We start from the raw sequence: 20,667 nt of genomic DNA, 5'->3' as shown, positions 1-20,667 counted from the left end.
CTATAAGTAAACGTCTTATTCACTGTGAACTGTATGTACAATTAGTTTGATTTGCTGTTTTTGAGAAAATGCGATTGCTAACATGGAGATGACATCCATGGTTGCTGGACTACTGTGTGTATTATATATATTAACAATTTCTTCATGTGCAAATAACAAAAATGTTATGACTAAACAGACATCAGAAGAAACTGCCATTTACCATTTTTTTAGATTCTTTTTAAAAAAAGTTAATGTTTTGTGTGAAATTGAGTAAATATAGTGCTAATTAAAAGTTTATATATATATATATATATATATATATTTTAACAATTTTATGTTTGTTATTTACTATATTAAATTGTGTGATATATTGTATCGCCCTATCGGCCACCCTGTTCTCTGGATATCGGCATCGGCCATTAAAAAACACACATATCGGTCGACCACTAGTTTCTAGATGCTCAGATGATCAAAGATAAATAATATTCATTACAAACATGAAATGCAACAACTTATCTTAAATATTAATTGCAATTATGAAAAAAAAACTGCATCGCGATGAATGTGTATGTCGGCCACCACCGAAGACCATTTTTGTCCCAGGAAAAACCCTGATATTGTCTATATGTATATTTCATTTAGCCAACACAATGTATTTTCATTTACAAGAATGTCTTTTTGTGGTTTGAAAACATGAATGAAACATTTTCAATGCTGCATACAGAGATACTGCATAACAAACGCTGCCATTTTTAATCGTTCAGTTTGCACAGTTACACTAGTTTCATACAGTAACCTGCAAACTTATCAATGTCACTTTGATCATTCTTGAAGAACAAAACCTTTGTAACTTTTGTGTGTATGATGGCTAGATCCACAACTGCCACCTGCCGCATCCTGTTTGTTTGATACATGTGCCTTGTCCTATCTGTGACTGGCTTCAGTAAATGTATATCATCCCCTTGTGGTCTCCCAATGCTATTACGCCAGACTACATTAAACGGAAGGCAACTGACAGTGAATTGGAAAGCACAGAAGTTAGGCTTCTAATTAAAATGCTAGATTTAATATATCGATGCCACAAAAACATTTTGATACAATAACATGCCAAACGTATTGAGACAATAACGACAATAATCAATGTTTTATGATATTCCTAAACTACTAGTTTAGCGTAAAGGCCACATACCTTCTTGATCATGAGGTGGTAAGGTGACTATCATAATGCCACCTGACGGCAAAGCAAGAGCAAACAGGGCCTCCCCCTGATGACTGATCCATGCGGCAGACGTGTCCGGACCTGCTGACTGTGCACCTTGAGTGAACGGAAGTACAAAACTGTGAGCCGGTCCCTTTAAATTCAGCTTCCCAATGTCTGTAAATATGGACTGCATCTGTAGTTCAGTGACCAGATCCTATAGAAAGATATCTGTCAGGTCATCATGCACAAGTCATAGGTACATGTGATATGAATGACATTTTCAGTGAAGGATGGCACTGCTTACACTGCGGTACATGCGAGTGGGGTGTGGCAGCACCAGTCGATGGACTGACTGGTTTGTGACGACAAGTATTACGACATTGTTAAGAGTCTCCTGGATATGAACTCCTCCGGGCAGCAGAAGGCATTGTGGGATACGCAGACGGACAGCATTATTCAGCAGGTTAGTGTCCAGCGACTGCTCTACAAACTGAGCCGTATCACCTGAAGTGGACCTGCGGACAAGAATGAAAACTGTTAAAACTACTTTCACAAGTGTATTTAGAAGTGAGAGATAACATAGTTCAAGATGTGTGACGTCACACAAACATGTCAACTCTAGTGGTCGACCGATATGGTTTTTTTTTTAATGGCCGATGCCGATATGCAGAGAGCAGGGTGACTGATACAATGCTGATATCACACAATTTAATATAGTAAATAACAAACATAAAATTGCTAAAAATTGATAGCACTATATTTACTCAATTTCACAAAACTTTGTAAAAAAAAAAGTATCTAAAAAAATATTGTATTTTAAATGGTAGATAACAGTTTCTTCTGATTTCTGTTTAGTCATCAAATTTGAGTAATTTGCACATGAAGAAATTGTTAATGATCTCAGCAAAAAAAATGTCCCTTTTTCAGGACACTGTATTTTAAAAAGATAATTTTGTAAAAATCCAAATAACTTTACAGATCTTTATTGTAAAGGGTTTAAATAATGTTTTCCATGCTTGTTCATTGAACCATAAACAATTAATGAACATGCACCTGTGGAACAGTCGTTAAGACACTAACAGCTTACAGACGGTAGGAAATTAAGGTCACAGTTATAAAAACTTAGGACTCTAAAGAGACCTTTCTACTGACTCTTCAAAAGAAACCAGGGTCCCTGCTTATCTGCATGAACATGCCTTAGGCATGCTGCATGGAGGCATGAGGACTGCAGATGTGGCCAGGGCAATTAATTGTAATGTCTGTACTGTGAGACGCCTAAGACAGCGCTACAGGGAGACAGGAAGGACGGCTGATCATCCTCACAGTGGCAGACCATGTGTAACAACACCTGTACAGGATCGGTACATCCGAACATCACACCTGTGGGACAGGTAAAGGATGGCAACAACAACTGCCCTAGTTACACCAGGACACTCCCTCCATCAGTGCTAAGACTGTCCGCAATAGGCTGAGAGAGGCTGGACCAAGGGCTTGCAGGCCTGTTGTAAGGCAGGTCCTTACCAGACATCACCAGCAACAACACTGCCTATGGGCACAAACGCACCATCGCTGGATAAGACAAGACCGGCAAAAAGTGCTCTTCACTGACAAGTCGCAGTTTTGTCTCACCAGGGGTGATGGTTGGACTCGCGTTTATCGTTGAAGGAATGAGTGTTACACCGAGGCCTGTACTCTGGAGTGTCCGTCATGGTCTGGGGCGGTGTGTCACAGCATCATCGGACTGAGCTTGTTGTCATTGCAGGCAATCTCAACACTGTGCATTACAGGGAAGACATCCTCCTCCCTCATGTGGTACCCTTCCTCCACACTCATCCTGACATGACCCTCCAGCATGACAATGCCACCAGCCATAATGCTCGTTCTGTGCATGATTTCCTGCAAGAAAGGAATATCAGCGAAGAGCCCGGATCTCAATCCCATAGAGCACGTCTGGGACCTGTTGGATCGGAGGGTGAGGGCTAGGGCCATTCCGGGAACTTGCAAGCACCTTGGTGGAAGTGTGGGGTAACATCTCACAGCGAGAACTGGCTAATCTGGTGCAGTCCATGAGGAGTGCAGCAGTACTTAATGCAGCTGGTGGCTACACCAGATACTGACTGTTACTTTTGATTGTTCAAGGACACATTATTCCATTTCTGTTAGTCACATGTCTGTGAAACTTGTTCAGTTTACATCTTAGTTGTTGAATCTTTTTATATTCATACAAATATTTACACGTTAAGTTTGCTGAAAATAAAAGCAGTTGAAAGTGAAAAGTTGAAGTTACAGTGAAAATTTCTTTTTTTGCTGAATTTATATTAGGAAGAAAGAAATAACTACACACAGTAGTCCAACAACTATGAATGGCATGTCCACGTTAGCAATTGCATTTACTCAAAAAATACAGAATCAAACCAACTGTATATACAATGCATAGTGAATAAGACATTTACTTATAGCGCACATGAAGCGCTTCTATCTTGAAGTTCCACCAGAGACCATTTAGTAGAGATGGGCCACTTCTATTAAAATTAATGGGAGAAATTAGAATGCCCAACTGTAGCCAACGGATGTAGATAAGTCCCGCCTTACAGGTAAAAGAGCCAATCACCTTTTAGATACAGACATCGCCTGTCAATCACCTCGAGAACACGCATAAACATTAGCTATAATAGCTGAGAAAATTTAGTTTTTAGCGTAATCTGAGGTAAAGCAGCACCATTTATGATACCGGTGCTGTCAGCACTGGTATCAATATGTTCTTTGATCATAATCTTGACCAGTTGTTTTGGAGATTTCGGTCTTTCCTCATTTAAGTAGATAGGAGTTGCAATGTCAAGACTGGAAATAGCCTCCTGAGAGCATTCCAAACATGGCTGACTTGCTAGAAAGACTTTGGTTGCACTCACGCACTCCATCACCTGCTTGGATTGTGACCACTGGCCATCATGATTTGTGAATCAGAGGAACTTTTGATTCTGGCTGATACAATACACACTTCAGAGGAAGATATTAGATGAGCGCTCTACGGGAAGTAGAAATGCTAGATTTACATCCATTTAAATGAGATATCTGTATATTTGCAAATGGTATATAAGTTTTATTGATATTTGTCTTTTATCATTAGAAAAGGAAGCTAAAAGTGACAGGGAACTACTGATGAGAGGCTCTATAGAATACATGCTTTAGAGGTAAATAAATGAGCGCTCCACAGGATGCTGGATCTGCTCAAGTTGTGTGAGGCTGGTTTATTGCATCTGTTTAAATGTGTGCATATTAGCAGACGGTACATATAATATTAGTTTTATTGATACTTGCCTTTTTATCATTAGACAAGACAGTTAAAAGTTACAGGGAACTGTTGCGGAGATAGAGGGAGATTGAATCAGATGAGCACTATGACTAACATTATGAACTCAAACGCATCTGCCGCGGCTCTGATATGCGGTCCGTTTAAATGACACTGTGTTGCACACCGGTCTATTATTGAAGGAACACGATGGCACATAACACAAAACGAACTGTGACTGGTCGTTTACATGGCTTTACATTCAAGCAGGCGATTTTCAGCGCCCTCATGAAAATAGGCCAAACATATATATCGGCGATATATCGGTTGACCACTAGCCAACACCCAGGTAGATGTACAAAGTTAGCTATAAACATTCACCTGTATTGAATACCATCGATCAATGATCGAAAGTTTCTACTAATGATCAACCGATATGTGTTTTTTAATGGCCGATGTGATATCCAGAGAGCAGGGTGGCACAAATCACACAATTTAATATAGTAAATAACAAACATAAAACTGCTAAAAAAAAAAACAATTCACAAAACTTTAACTTGTGTGAAACGTAAAAAATAATAATAAAATATATTGTATTTTAAATGGTAAAAAGCAGTTTCTTCTGATTTCTGTTTAGTCATCAAATATTAGTAATTTATTTTCATATGAAGAAATTGTTAACATATTAGGAAGGAAATAACAGCACATATAGAAGTCCAGCAATCATGGATGGCATGTCCACGTAAGCAATTGCTTTTTCACAATAAATACAGAATCAAACCAATTGTATATACAGTGCAGAATGAATAAGACATTTACTTATAGCACACAAAGCGCTTTTACTTTGATGTTGCTCTCACGCGCTCATGCGGATCCAGCGCGACCAGCAATCACCTGACAGTTTAAACGGCTTGGATCGCCAGCTTGGACCGTCACGGACTGACCGTCATGATTTGTTAATCAGAAGAACTTTTGATCCTGATGTGTCTCAGTCGCTTCACATGCAAGCAGGCGATTCTCAGCGCCCTCAAGAAACAAATCGGCCAAAAGGGAAAAAATATTGCCTCAGCGAGATATTGGTCGAAATTATTTAGCGAGGGGTTTGTGTTTGGTAGTTCGGGGAACAGATACAGTCTCTATGTGATATATAGGCGATACAGTCTTTATGTGTTGTAGTTTATGTGCCCTGTGTGATGTCTCAAGGCAGCTAGCAGACGTTCGGATTAGTCAGTTTGTCTGCTTCCTGATCTGGGCCCCCTGTTAGTCAAATACTATCACTATTAAGACCATGAACCAAATTACTAGAGAGGAGAGGTAAAGGTAGGGCTACTAAACATTAGATTGCTTTCATCCAAATCACTAATTGTAAATGAAATTATTACAGATCATAGTTTGGATTCGCTCTGTTTGACTGAAACCTGGATTAAAAATTTAAATGAGTCTACTCCCTCAGGTTACTGTTATAAACATGGAGGTGTTGCTACAATTTAGTGATATTATCAGTGTTACTCAAAGGTCTGGATACAAGTTTAGTTCTTTTAAACTGATAATGCTTAATGTGACATCATAAATAATAAAAAAATATTTGTCTTTTGTTCTTGCAACAGTATATAGACCACCAGGGCCATATTCTGAATTCCATCGAGAATTTGCTGATTTTCTGTCAGATCTAGTGGTTGCTGTGAATAGAGCTTTAATCGTCGCTGACTTCAATATCCACATAGATAACAAAAAAGATACACTGGGATTAGCCTTTATGTGACAGGTCCAACCCATTGCCAAAATCATATGCTAGATCTAATTTGTCATATGTAATTGATGTTGATAATATAGAAATTCTGCCACAGGGCAATGATATCTCAGATCATTACCTCGTCTCTTGTATGCTGCGTTTAGCAAAGATCACTCAATCTATGCAATGTTATCATTCAGGTACAACTTCTTTCAACTACTAAAGATAGCTTCACTAATAATCTTCCAGACTTGTCTCAAATACTCAGTATGCCAAAAAGTTCAGAAGAACTTGATATTGTCACAGAAAATATGGATACAGTCTTCTCTAGCACTCTGTGTTTCCCCCCTTCGATTAAGTTAAAGAGAAAAATCCTGGACTATGTACAATGCTCAAGAGAGCAGCTCTGAAAACGGGGCATAAGTGGAAAAACACAAAATTAGAGGTATTTCGCGGTCCATGGAAGGAAAGTGTATGTAGCTAAAGACAGGCACTAAAAACTGCCAGGTTAGCATATGTTAGCAAACTCGTAGAAAATAACCACAACAATGCTGTGTTTATTCAGTACTGTGGCTAAATTGTTTAGGAATAAAACTTCTATTGAACCAGATATTCCATTGCAGCATTGCAGTACTGACTTTATTAATTTCTTTACTTATAATATCGAAATTATCTGAAACAAAATTGGAATTATGCATCCGTCTGCCACAGCACCCCAGAAGACTAAAATTATTCCCTAAGAACAACTTCAATCATTCGCTGTTATAGGTCAGGAAGAGCTAACAAAAATGATCTGGGTAGCTCAGCAAGTAAAGACGCTGACTACCCCACCTGGAGTCACAAGTTTGAATCCAGGGCGTGCTGCGTGACTCCAGTCAGGCTTCCTAAGCAACCAATTGGCCCGGTTGCTAGGGTGGGTAGAGTCACGTCGGGTTAACCTCCTTGTGGTCGCTATAATGTGGTTCTCGCTCTCGGTGGGGCGCGTGGCGAGTTGTGCGTGGATGCCGCGGAGAATTGCGTGAGTAACGCGGTAACGCGCTCAACAAGCCACGTGATAAGATGTGCGGACTGAATGTCTCAGACGCAGAGGCAACTGAGATTCGTCCTCCGCCACCCGGAATGAGGACTTAGAGTGCATTGGGAATTGGGCATGCCAGACTGGGGAGAAAAATCCCCCCCCCAAAAAGTCAAAACATCAAAATCAACGACATGTATATTAGATCCAATACCAACTAAACTCCTAAAAGAGGTGTTTCCTGTAATCTCAGAACCTCTTCTTAATATTATTAAACTCCTCATTATCCTTAGAGCATGTCCCAAGAAATTTTAAACTGGCAGTTATCAAACGCTTTTCAAGAAGCCACAGCTTGATCCAGGATAATTGGCTAATTACAGACCAATTTCAAATCTCCCATTTATGTTGAAAATACTAGAAAAAGGTAGTGTCCTCTCAACTATGTTCATTTTTACAGAGAAATGGTATATATGAAGTATTTCAGTCAGGATTTAGGCCCATCATAGTACAGAGACTGCACTTCTCAAGAGTTACAAATGACTTGCTCTTATCATCTGATCACGGCTGCATTTCTCCTCTAGTGCTTTTAGATCTCAGTGCTACCTTCAACACCATTGATCAATGCATTCTCTTGGTTAGGTTTGAGAATTATTTTGGCATTTGTGAACAGGCGTTAGCTTGGTTTATGTTGTATCTCTCTGACCGCTACCACTTTGTCTGTGTAAATGAGGAACTGTCAGATCAAATTAAAGTACAGAGTGCCAGAGGGATCAGTTTTAGGACCTCTGCTTTTCTCCCTATACATGCTCCTCCTGGGAGACATTATCAGGAAACATGGAATTAGTTTTCACTGTTGTGCCGACGATACCCAACTTTATATTTCTTTGAAACCCGACGAAATTTCACAATTTTCCAAATTAACAGTGTATAAATTATATCAAAGATTGGATGGCTAGAAATTTCCTTCTACTCAATTATTGGAACAAAAACCTCAAAATATAAAACGCTAAAATATAATCTGACTCTTGATGTACTGTAACATCAACTTCTAAAGCAAAACATTTAGGTGTTATATTTTATAGCAATCTAACCTTTGAAAAACATATTTCCAATATTTGTAGAACTGTATTCTTCCACCTCAGAAATATTGCTGATACGACACGATACCCGTTTCTGATGCCGAAAAACTAATTCATGCGTTCATGACCTCAAGACTTGTTTACTGTAATGCATTACTAGGTGGATGTCCTGCAGCTTTAATAAATAAACCTTAGTTGGTTCAAAATGCAGCAGCGAGAGTGCTAACTAGAACCAAGAAATACGATCATATCAGCCTCATTTTATCAGCTTTACACTGGCTACCTGTTAAGTTTCATATTAATTAAAAAATTCTGTTAATTACTTACAAAGCTTTGAATGGTCTAGCGCCAAAGTACTTAAGTGACCTTCTATCACGCTTTAATCCATCGCGCTCACTACAATCGCAAAACTCTGGCCTGTTAACAATACCGAGAACATCAAAATCCACAAAAGGACAGAGATCATTTTCATATTTGGCTCCTAAACTATGGAACAGTCTTCCTAGCAGCGTTTGGTGAACTCAGACACACTCCCTCAGTTTAAATCTAGACTAAAGATTTATCTATTCAGCCAGGCATACACCTAATTTATCCCTCAATTCATATTTATGCTGCTTTAGTTAGGTTTGCCGGAACCGAAAACACTTCTCTTATTCTTTAAACCTGCTTTAAAGTGAATGGCATCTACGCTAATTTCATTCTAATTCTTTCCCTGTCTAAACCTCAGGATTATATTCCAAGGTTACCAGAGCCTGCCAGATCCATCTCCAGTCCTGTCTAATGTCCGATTCCCACTGTGTTGCTGAGTGATGATGACCAACTGCTGCATGTGCCAGCCAGACTTCCGTCTACTAAGACAGACTCCACAGAGGATGAATTGATGCAAATTCAAAGACACTGGATTCTTCATGAGCCATTGTCTGAAGCATGGGATCAGGATGGAGTTAACCAAAATTAACTGCCTTAAGCTTTCAGTTGGACTGCGATGCTCCTCACTGAATGATAACTATATCAACCTGGTCACAGGAGGGACAACACTCTCTTAAACTACACAGAAAATGAATTAACCACTAACAAAAGCCTTAATCAGCCAAAACCAAAGCACAATGCATCTACGTGTATTTCCTCAGATAATTTGGGATGACTTCAAGGAATTCAACACTAAAACTAAGTTCATACAAAATCATGTATAATCACTGACCCACATCACTTAGTTTACTAATTTTAACCACTAATAGTTCTAAACATAAATAATTATATTCATCCCTTTTCCGTTATAGCAATTTAATGTGCAGCTGCTTTGAAACAACACTTGTTGTAAAAAGCGCTATACAAATAAATTTGACTTGAATCAATCTAAATTATTTTAAAGGATCTATAAAAACAGAAAATATAACATTCATGAAACATGTATGTTGGTTATATTATTTTCTGTTTTTATGGATCCTTTAAAATAATTTAAATTGATTTCACACACTTATAGGATTATTGCATTGCATTTCGCATTACTCAAGTTATTGTATATCACATTTTTCTTCCAGATCGTGCAGCCCTATAAGGGGTCTTGACATGCCTTTTATTTATTTTAATATGTTCATTGATGTTCACTTATAACAGGCTATTAGTTGGACTGCAACTAACGATTATTTTGATAATAGATTAATCTTTGATTATTTCTTTGATTAATCGGATAAATAATTTTATTTCCTGTATTGTTAAATTTACAGTACTGAATTCACGATTCTATACTCGCAAAACTTTGAACAAAGCTGGAATCATGAATAGTTACGTTTTAATTTTTAATTATTATTATTACTTTCAGGACATATGCAAAACAGTTTCTTTCCTTTACTTGTAAACTTAATAGGTACTGTTCATTAAAGAGTAAAAAGATCCATCGGGGATGAAGTGGGACAACAACAAAAAAAATCAGCCCAGCAGAGGGCAATGGTGACAACAGAATAGAATTCTGCCCAACTGAAAAATACATAATTATGTTAGATACATATACTTGTACTGTCACCGATTACATACATTTTAAGTATTTTAAATGAATATTGTAGGTTTTAAAATAGTATTGTCACGGATTACATGTTTCTAAACTATTCTTTTCAAAAAATTAATTTTTAATGGTAGTGTATGCTTATCCAGTAAAATGATATGCCACAGTATAAACTGTCTGGTGAAATCAGACATTGCATTATCAGGACTATCAAATTTCAGGACCCTTAATATTATTATACATTAGATTTAGCATTATATACAGTTTAATATAGTACAATCATCTGTAAACGATGTAGATTCACGCTGAAAAGTCTCATCACGGTGCTCATATTACATGCGCTTATATGATGAGAAACAATCTAAAACACTTCAAAAACCAGCACACTTTGACCTCTGAGACATCCATTAAAGCTGCACGACTGATTACATTGAAACTGAAATAGAGGTATGATGTTGCACGAGTTTAATCAAAATGACTGCGCTCCCTTTCTCCATTGCGATCGGTTTTATTGACGTGGATGCGCGTGCTCATTTGCTCAGTGAGACTCGCTTGTGTTAAAGACAAATAGTTTTGGGAAACATGCGGGAATATCCACCTGATTTTGAATTCATAACATGTATACATTATAAAACATAGAAAATAGCAGTAAAATTTAAGTTATGCGCTGGAGAGAAACAACAATCAGCACAATCAAACAGCAGCAACCGATCCACTAGGGCTGCAACTAACGATTATTTTGTATGTATGTATGTATGTGTGTGTGTGTGTATATATATATATATATATTTCTTTTTTTTTTTTAACAATTTATAAATTATAAAAATTCATGATTCTTTACTCTCACAAAACTTTGAACAAAGCCTGAATCATTAAAAGTCAAGTTTCAATTGATTATTATTATTACTTTCAGGACATATGTAAAAATTTCCATTCCTTGTAAAACTTAGAAAGTACTGTTCATTAAATGATAAATGAAATGATTCAGAGATGGAGTGGAAAAAAAAAAAAAAAAAAAAATTCAGCCCAGCAGAGGGCAATGGTGACACCAGAATAGAAATATTAATAATTCTGTCCAGCTGAAAGATACATAATTATATTAGATACATATGCTTGTACACAGTCTCTGATTACATACAATTGTTTTAAATTAATATTGTACGTTTTAAAATAGTACTGTCACTGATTACATGTTTCTAAACTATTCTTTAAAAAGAAAAATGGTATGTTTATCCATTAAAATAATGTCTGCCATATGATACATTTACTGGTGAAATCAGGCATTACATTTGGGATTATAAAGAGGGTTATAAAATATCAGGACCCTTAGCATTATTATCCATTATTTTCAGCACTATACTCAGTTTAATGCAATACAAGCATCTCGTGCTGAAAATAGCATTTTTGCTCATTGAATGTACTCGCATGAGGAGAAACCATCTAAACCACTTTAAAAACCGGAACACCTTGACCTCTTAGACATCAGTATGATATCCAAAGCTGCACAATTGATTACATTGAAACTGAAATCGCGGTATGACGTTGCAAGAGTTCAATCAAAATAATTGCGCTCCCCTTCTCAATTGCGATCAGTTTGATTGATGCAGATGTGCTTGCTCGCTTGCTCAAAGTTTAACAGAGACTCGCATGTGGTAAAAACAAACAGTTCGGCGAAATAAACGCATGATTTTGAATTCGTAACATGTATACATTACAAAACATAAAAAAATAGCGGTAAAATGTAAGTTATGCGCTGGAGAGAAACAACTCTTAAGCACAACAACCAGCACAATCACTCTGTCAACGCACCTGAAGCAGCAACAGGTCCACATTAAACTGTATGCTTATGATCTTTGAAGTGTTTATGAAGTGCTCTCGTGTGCTGGACAACTTGGGTCGTGATTTTTGCTTCAACTTGTCTCCATTTTTCAAAAGGAGTTTCATCATGCAACACATTTTTCACTGGGCTGTAAAGTGACATTACTGACGGAGCTTCTCCATGCTTGCCGCAAATATCCAACTAATCGATAAGTTGTTGCAGCCTTACGTTCCACATTAGACTATATGCTTATGATCTCCTTTGAAGTGTTTATAAAATGCTTTCATGCACTAGACATCTTAGGTTGTGTTTTTATTCAGCTTCAGTTTGTCTCCACTTTTCAAACGAGTTTCATCATGCAACAATATTTTCACTGGGCTGTAAAGTGATGTCACTGACGGAGCTTCCCCATGCTCATCGCAAATATCCAAATAATCTATAATTACATTCGTTGTCAATGATTTTCATTATCAATAATTATCGATTTTATCGATTACTTGTTGCAGCCCTAAATATTAGTGAAGCTTTTTGCACAAAAAACAGTCATTATCAAAAATAATTATCAATTATCAAAATCAATAGAATATCAGTAAGGATTAATATCGCCGGGGCACCACCCTGGAATCAGGGACTAATAACCAGACAGTATAGCAGTCTCAATATAGGAAAGTCGACATCTGGAGAACATCAACATTCAAAAGGAAAACAATAAAGGCTTGAATTCGAGCACTGACATCCACTGCCAGCCCTTGACACAGGTGCATGCAGAACAACACCAAAAAACTTCTTAAAGTATAACAAAGTGTATTAATGCAGTAATATCAATTAATAATCAATACAAAGCAGGCAATAAACTTCCGACGTCCAACTACAAACTAAACAGTAACATGACTAGATATGGTAACAAATAAGCCTATAATACAGTGCATCCGGAAAGTATTCACAGCGCTTCACTTTTTCCACATTTAGTTATGTTACAGCCTTATTCCAAAATGGATTAAATTCATTATTTTGCTCAAAATTCTACAAACAATACCCCATAATAACAATGTGAAAGAAGTTTGTTTGAAATCTTTGCAAATTTATAACACAAAAAAAAAAAAAAAAAAAAAAAAAAAAAAAAATCACATTTTAAAAATCACTGCCAGTTTTAGCAATCGTGAGAGACATGGCAACAGTTATTTTATCACTCAGAGCCGTGGTGAATGGCTCGTAATCCGTCCGCCGCAGTCGTTGGTTCTTTAATGTATAAACTCAGTGTGCCGGTCTCACTCGCGATGGCAGAAATGCAAACAGTCCAACATGGTTGGACAACAACACAGCAAATCTCATTCGTGGTAACAGTAAGTTACTGTAATACCTCAAGTATTATTAGCAGCAATGAGCAGACTCGACGGTCCGTAAACTGTACAAGCAATAGCCTCGATACACAAGAACACACTATAATAATCTATCTCAGCCCAGACGTAAACCTCTTGAGTCGCGCGAGGACGTGGGTAGAACGTGTTCGTCCGTCATTTGACTCTGACTCGGTTCCTCGAAGCTCGGGTGATGACAGGAGGCCATTTCCTTGCTCTGTCGGTGGGGAGTACGGCAGCTGATCCTCAGCGTGTCTGCGGAGAAAACAGCGAAGTCGACTCGATTGGAGGAGGAAGAGAAATCTTCACTTCTGCAGGCAAAAGGGTGAAGACGCAGATTTCTCGGTGGTCTCCTTCAGATCCGTAAGCGTACTCGGTGGAACATGGAGAAATCTCAACTCATCCAGCGAGATGGAGATTGTATGGCCAAAGTTTCAGGTACGTAAATTACTTCCTTGGGCAACTTGGCTACAACTGGGAGCAGCAGAATTGCAGCTAGACGTGGCGAATACTGTCGCTGGAAGCAACGCCCATAAAGATCTCGGAGGTTTTTATACTCCCGATGACTTCATGGTTGAGGGGCGCGTTCTGTCGGGCGTTTCATCCAATAGGAGTTGAGAGTTCGGTCCTTCAGAATTTCACACATAGGTGTAAAGTGAGCTTCATGGGATCTGTAGTCTGTTTTGGACTCCCTTTGTTTGATTTTGGCGCTGTTTTTGTTATCAGGATTTGAGTGTTCGTATAGGCCGCAGTCAAGCTTTATGACTGTATGTAGGCCTGCCTTTGTTTCTTATCCGAGTACCTGAGACCCAACAATATGTTGTTGTAGAGGTGGTCAGATGCAAATGTCTACCACAGTGACATCACAATATGGAGGAAGTAGAGAAGTCAGTAGTGGTCTTATTAGGTAATGCAACGTGAATCATGTATAATTTCTAGATCAAGGCTGACTTTATATTCCGGATGCCTCGTCCCATTCTGCTGATTACCAGACAGTAGGGTGAAGGACTGCCCGCTCGCCTGTCAATCAACTATGGTGCTAAAAAAAAGAGCTTGTGCTATTCAGGGGCAGTTCTAAACCATTGACTGGCGGGCCAGGGTGGGGCTGGGTGTGCTTGTAGGGGGGCAACTGTATTATACCTTAAATGTCCCTGTACTCATAAAACATAATTTGCTGTTTTAATACACTATATTGCCAAAAGTATTCGCTCATCTGCCTTTAGACGCATTTGAACTTAAGTGACATCCAATTCTTAATTCATAGGGTTTAATATGACGTCGGCCCACCCTTTGCAGCTATAACAGCTTCAACTCTTCTGGGAAGGCTTTCCACAAGGTTTAGGAGTGTGTTTATGGGAATTTTTGACCATTCTTCCAGAACGCATTTGTGAGGTCAGACACTGATATTGGACGAGAAGGCCTGGCTAATTCATCCCAAAGGTGCTTGTAAAAGATGAGGCGAGAAGCAGTTTTCCTTCTTAAGGTGAGGCTTTATTTTTCCTCTTCGCCACACCACTTTACAGTTTTCCTTTTTCAGCACTAAGCTAAACACTATCACACACTGCTTTCACAAATAAACTTTCACTACTAACAATCCTTGCTCTGGCTCGGCTCTGTCGTGTCCAGTCTCTCTCCCCGACTAAGTGCTGTGTCGCTCTATTTATGCCGCTCTCCCCGTGCTCACTGAAATTAGAGACAGGTGTTAGACATAATTTAGCTCAGGTGTAAGCGCCCTTACCACTTTCTCTCTCTCCGGAGAGATGCTTGACCACGCCCCCACTGGCACAGTGCTCTATCGGGGTGAGGTCAGGACTCTGTGCAGGCCAGTCAAGTTCTTCCACACCAAACTCGCTCATCCATGTCTTTATGGACCTTGCTTTGTGCACTGGTGCACAGTCATGTTGGAACAGGAAGGGGCCATCCCCAAACTGTTCCCACAAAGTTGGGAGCATGGAATTGTCCAAAATCTGTTAGTATGCTGAAGCATTCAGATTTCCTTTCACTGGAACTAAGGGGCCAAGCCCAGCTCCTGAAAAACAACCCCACACCATAATCCCCCCTCCACCAAACTTCACAGTTGGCACAATGCAGTCAGACAAGTATCGTTCTCCTGGCAACCGCCAAACCCAGACTCGTCCATCAGATTGCCAGATGGAGAAGCGTGATTCGTCACTCCAGAGAACGCGACTCCACTGCTCTAGAGTCCAGTGGCGGCGTGCTTTACACCACTGCATCCGACGCTTTGCATTGCACTTGGTGACGTATGGCTTGGATGCAGCTGCTCGGCCATGGAAACCCATTCCATGAAGCTCTCTATGCACTGTTCTTGAGCTAATCTGAAGGCCACATGAACTTGAGGTCTGTAGCGATTGACTCTGCAGAAAGTTGGCGACCTCTGCGCACTATGCGCCTCAGCATCCGCTGACCCCGCTCTGTCATTTTACGTGCCCTACCACTTCGTGGCTGAGTTGCTGTCATTCCCAATCGCTTCCACTTTGTTATAATACCACTGACAGTTGACTGTGGAATATTTAGTAGCGAGGAAATTTCACGACTGGACTTGTTGCACAGGTGGCATCCTATCACAGTACCACGCTGGAATTCACTGAGCTCCTGAGAGTGGCCCATTCTTTCACAAATGTTTGTAGAAGCAGTCTGCATGCCTAGGTGCTTCATTTTATACACCTGTGGCCATGGAAGTGATTGGAACACCTGAATTCAATTATTTGGATGGGTGAGCGAATACTTTTGGCAATATAGTGTATTTGCAGACATGCAATTTTTTAAGACAACTAATGACTCACCAAATTTTGAGTAAAAATTTTAAAATATATTCAAAAAGGCTCATGACAAATGTTTAAATTAGTCAGTAATCCCTAATGTTCTGGTTTTACCAACAAACATTAAGCCACGTTGTCATGCTGTTCTTTAGAAAGACTAATACAGTAACATTCTTGTTACTAAAATGAATGATAGGCTACATCAAGATTTTAGGTTAGAATTTAATCAGTAGGCTATAATCAGCATGTACAGGTCTTGTAAATGGTCTATTTCCTTTAAGATTCTTTTAAGAATATTTAAGCACATTTTTAAATTCACTAGTTCATTTTAAATGGCCCAGTGTAACAAGTGAATTTTTAAATGTATCTATCTCGATTACAACGAGTTTAAAAATGCTGCATGCATCGTAATTATAAGTGACCAATAAGATGGCTTTAATATGCATGTTTTTTTTTTTAATCATTATTATATCTGTCAGTGTCTATGTGTATTCCTTATTGAGCACAATTTGTGTGTGCCTCTTTAGAGAATTAAAGAATGCTTGCTAATATTAAGCTCAATTCTCTGTTATTTAGCACACATGTGCCTCTCTCTTGTGATTGGTGTGCCGCAAGTTAAGTATTCGATTGTTTTTTTTTTCTCCCCAATTTGGAATGCCCAATTCCCAATGCGCTACAAGTCCTCATGGTGGCATAGTGACTCGCCTCATTCCTGGTGGCGGAGGACGAATCTCAGTTGCCTCTGTGTCTGAGATCGTCAATCCGCGCATCTTATCACATGGCTTGTTGAGCGCATTACCTCGGAGACATGGTGCGTGTGGAGGCTTCACGCTATTTTCCGCGGCATCCACGCATAACACACCACATGCCCCACCGAGAGCCAATCTTTAGAATGTGTAAATGTTTATTTTTTTAATAAGTGTTTAAGACAGAACATGCAAGGCAGTTGCATTGAACACTTGGACACCAGTGATGATTTAGTACAGTGTGTGGACTTTTCAGATGATCTCTTATGACCTATAAGCAAATATTTAATAAATATTGAACTTAAACTTCACCCTGCTAAAAATTATTATGCAGTCATAATGCATTGATGTTTTGTTTAAATTTAATTTGATTGGTCTATTTATTATGATGTGGGGTCACTGAATTCTCAGTGGGATGGAAAATGAGAATACCACTCTTACCATTATACCACTCTACCAATTTAGGGGGGCCAGAACTAAAGCCCTTGTCAAAAAATGCTTCTGGTGTTTTTTTTATGCACTAAAACCATCATTCTCAATTCATCAGTCAAATTAGTTTGAATTCGATGGATCTTGGAGTGAGACGGTCTAATCATCTAAACATTTATTTGATAGAGCAAACACCGCATTTGTGAAACATGAAGTTACAGTTGTATGAAATGAGAGGCTGTCTGTCAGTATTATATACCAATCAGCCACAACATTAAAACCACCTGCCTAATATTGTGTAGGTCCCCCTTGTGCCGCCAAAACAGCGCCAACCTGCATCTCAAAATAGCATTCTGAGATGATATTCTTCTCACCACAATTGTACAGAGCGGTTATCTGAGTTACCATAGACTTTGTCAGTTCAAACCAGTCTGGCCATTCTCTGTTGATGAGAGAGGTCAACAAGACATTTCCATCCACCGAAATGCCGCTCACTGGATGTTTTTTGTTTTTGGCACCATTCTGAGTAAATTCTAGAGACTGTTGTGTGTGAAAATCCCAGGAGATCAGCAGTTACAGAAATACTCAAACCAGCTCATCTGGCACCAACAATCATCCATGCGTTTATCTAATCAGCCAATCGTGTGGCAGAATGGGGAAAAGATGTGATCTCAGTGATTTGGAGCGTGGCATGATTGTTGATGCCAGATGGGCTGGTTTGAGTATTTCTGTAACTGCTGAACTCCTGGGATTTACCTGCACAACAGTCTCTAGAATTTACTCCGAATGGTGCCAAAAACAAAAAACATCCAGTGAGCGGCAGTTCTGTGGACAGAAATGTCTTGTTGATGAGAGAGGTCAACAGAGAATGGCCAGACTGGTTCGAATTGACAAAGTAAACAGTATCTCAGATAACAGCTCTGTACAATTGTGGTGAGAAGAATATAATCTCTGAATGCTATTCTGAGATGCGGATTGGTGCTGTTTTGGTGGCATGAGGGGGACCTACACAATTAGGCAGTTGATTTTAATGTTGTGGCTGATCGTATAAGCACTCTGATGAACTGATTTCTCACCAGTGTATAAATCTGTTGCTCGTGACTGACAGGAATTTACCGCTGTCCTCATATGAAAATCCACCTGCACTGTCTGCATACTTCACACCGCCTGAGTGAACACCCACACCTGCTGGACACAACATCACATCATAAGCAAACAACAACACTTTTTATATAGAAAACAATATCATAACATTCCAATCAGATAACAACACTTCGGGGAAGCGACCCAATTAAGCCCACCCAAATCTAAGCCTTCCAATAAAATGAGTATTAAATCAAAGATTAATCTCATGTAAAGACCCATGTTATGTTTAGTGTTAAACTGACAAAATGAAGTTACTTTATTTAACTGCAAATGTGAAAAATCTGGCGTGGGCTTATAAGGAACATGTGTTCTTAATAAGCCAACTATACTTTTAAGCACTGTTCCTTATAAGCCCACATGAAAACAAAGTTATATTTCTGGATTATAATTACAGACAGAGCACTAAATCTTGTTTGAGCTCAAGAAGCTTCTTAAATATTTTCATTTAATGTGTTTATCAGCCGTTTTAATTCATTAATTTTCTTTTATCGTATCTATCTTTGTGAGCATCACTCAAGCAGTGTCCTACAGTAACTCCAGATACTCATGAAATGCATCTTTCAAATACAAAGTATTACTGTTAAATACAAAGCAAATAAATAATATCAAGTATCATTTGGTTTATGAATCTCTTGATTTAAATTTTTTTTATCATTCCTCGCCTGGTTTGTACATCTGTCTCCAGAAAAATTGCTTTTTTTGATGTCATCAAAAAAAGTGAGGCTTTGGAGCAACTTCCAAAATGGCCGGCGAACATTGGAGCACATGCTCCCAAATAACTCAAGAACAAAACATTTGATTTGCTCCAAATAAAAAGTCAAATGATACCAACAAATGTGTGCATTTCCTCTGCAACAATTCTCTCTTGCTTTCTGTCTTTATTATATTTCAAATTAAAACAGTAAGTGGGTTTAATTGGGTCACTTCCCCCTCATATATGAATTTAATATTATATAAACTGTTTTCAGCACTGTTCTATCCTCAATGCAGAAGTAAAACAGTAACTCAAACCTGAACACACTCTGGGCAGAAATGTCAACAAAGGTGAATAAATTCCTCAGTACTTTAAAACATATCTTAAGTTTGAGATGTTCATTTCAGACACTAGTGTCAAATATCAAAGAGCACTATGTGTCAGACATGATAGATACTTTAGCTATGATAGTTGTGCATAGCATACACTATTTAGTTCCCAAATAATTATGATTCATGAGTTATATTAGAGACATAATAGACAGATATAGTTATAACAACAAATATTTGTGCTAGTTATGACATTTATTTAATAAATAACTTAGTCATACGATAATATAGTTATATTTCAGAGATAGACACACGTTGGTCATCTGCTGTGATGTGAGCTCGTGTCACGCACACGCGCTGATTATTTAATCAATAATGCCGCTTTCCAGCTCATTATGACAGAACACAGAGTGTGTAAAGATTCAAACGCTTTACCCAGATTCACTGTAATATCTCTGAATCGTGAAACTGTTTCTCTCTCAAAGCCACAGATCTCGATGTAGCTTCTCTCCAGAACAGCCGCCATTTTCACGCGCGCTGCACGCCACGCCTGCGACTGAGCGCCGCGCTTCCGCATTTGAAACACTTAAAGGGCCAGTACAACAAATATTCACTACTAAAACAAGAAGGGTCGTGCCTAGAAGGTAACCATCTCACGTCGAGATTTTCGCGCATGCGCGTTCTGTTGATGCTTTCGCCGCCCGTCTTTCGTCTTATTAATGATGGAGAGCATACAATACGTCTCTTTAACCCTCAGAGACCCAGCGTAGCAGAATTGCAACAAATAATACCTAATTTTCATTAAATACTGGTAAAAACTACACGTAACAGTAGCTGACACTCAGAGTTTTGGCTGGAAAGGTTTGCATATCATCTGCCACAGCTTGCTTAAAAGAATAGTTCACCCAAAAATGAAAATTTTCTGATAATTTACTCACCCTCAGGCCATCCAAGATGTATCTGAGTTTCTTTCTTCATCAAAACAGAATTTAAGATTTTTAGGATTTAATTTCAGGCCTCCTCCTTTAAACAATGCAAGTGAATGTACTCCATTTTTTTGACGGTC

The 20,667-nt window shown here is 38.7% G+C and overlaps 1 protein-coding gene across 3 annotated transcripts in view; it reads right to left on the bottom strand.

The window, feature by feature from the left end:
• Nucleotides 1-20,168, bottom strand: part of nup160 (nucleoporin 160) — a 96,455-nt gene extending 76,287 nt beyond the window's left edge. For 2 of the 3 annotated variants that reach the window (XM_051692028.1, XM_051692030.1), the window contains exons 1-4: nt 20,037-20,166; nt 18,509-18,620; nt 1,488-1,698; nt 1,172-1,397 (exon numbers count right to left, since the gene is read on the bottom strand). In XM_051692028.1, the coding sequence (XP_051547988.1) occupies nt 1,172-1,397; nt 1,488-1,698; nt 18,509-18,620; nt 20,037-20,127 (640 nt within the window). In that variant the 5' untranslated portion in view covers nt 20,128-20,166. Of the gene's footprint in view, nt 1-1,171; nt 1,398-1,487; nt 1,699-18,508; nt 18,621-20,036 lie in introns of all 3 variants that reach the window. The other variant, XM_051692029.1, reaches the window with a different exon arrangement.
• Between the last annotated feature and the right edge of the window lie 499 nt (nt 20,169-20,667).

Source organism: Myxocyprinus asiaticus, chromosome 48, assembly GCF_019703515.2.
Source record: "Myxocyprinus asiaticus isolate MX2 ecotype Aquarium Trade chromosome 48, UBuf_Myxa_2, whole genome shotgun sequence".
In the NCBI taxonomy this organism is placed as follows: domain Eukaryota; kingdom Metazoa; phylum Chordata; class Actinopteri; order Cypriniformes; family Catostomidae; genus Myxocyprinus; species Myxocyprinus asiaticus.
Note: the sequence above shows the minus strand (reverse complement) of the source record. Positions and strands in the feature narration are given on the sequence as shown.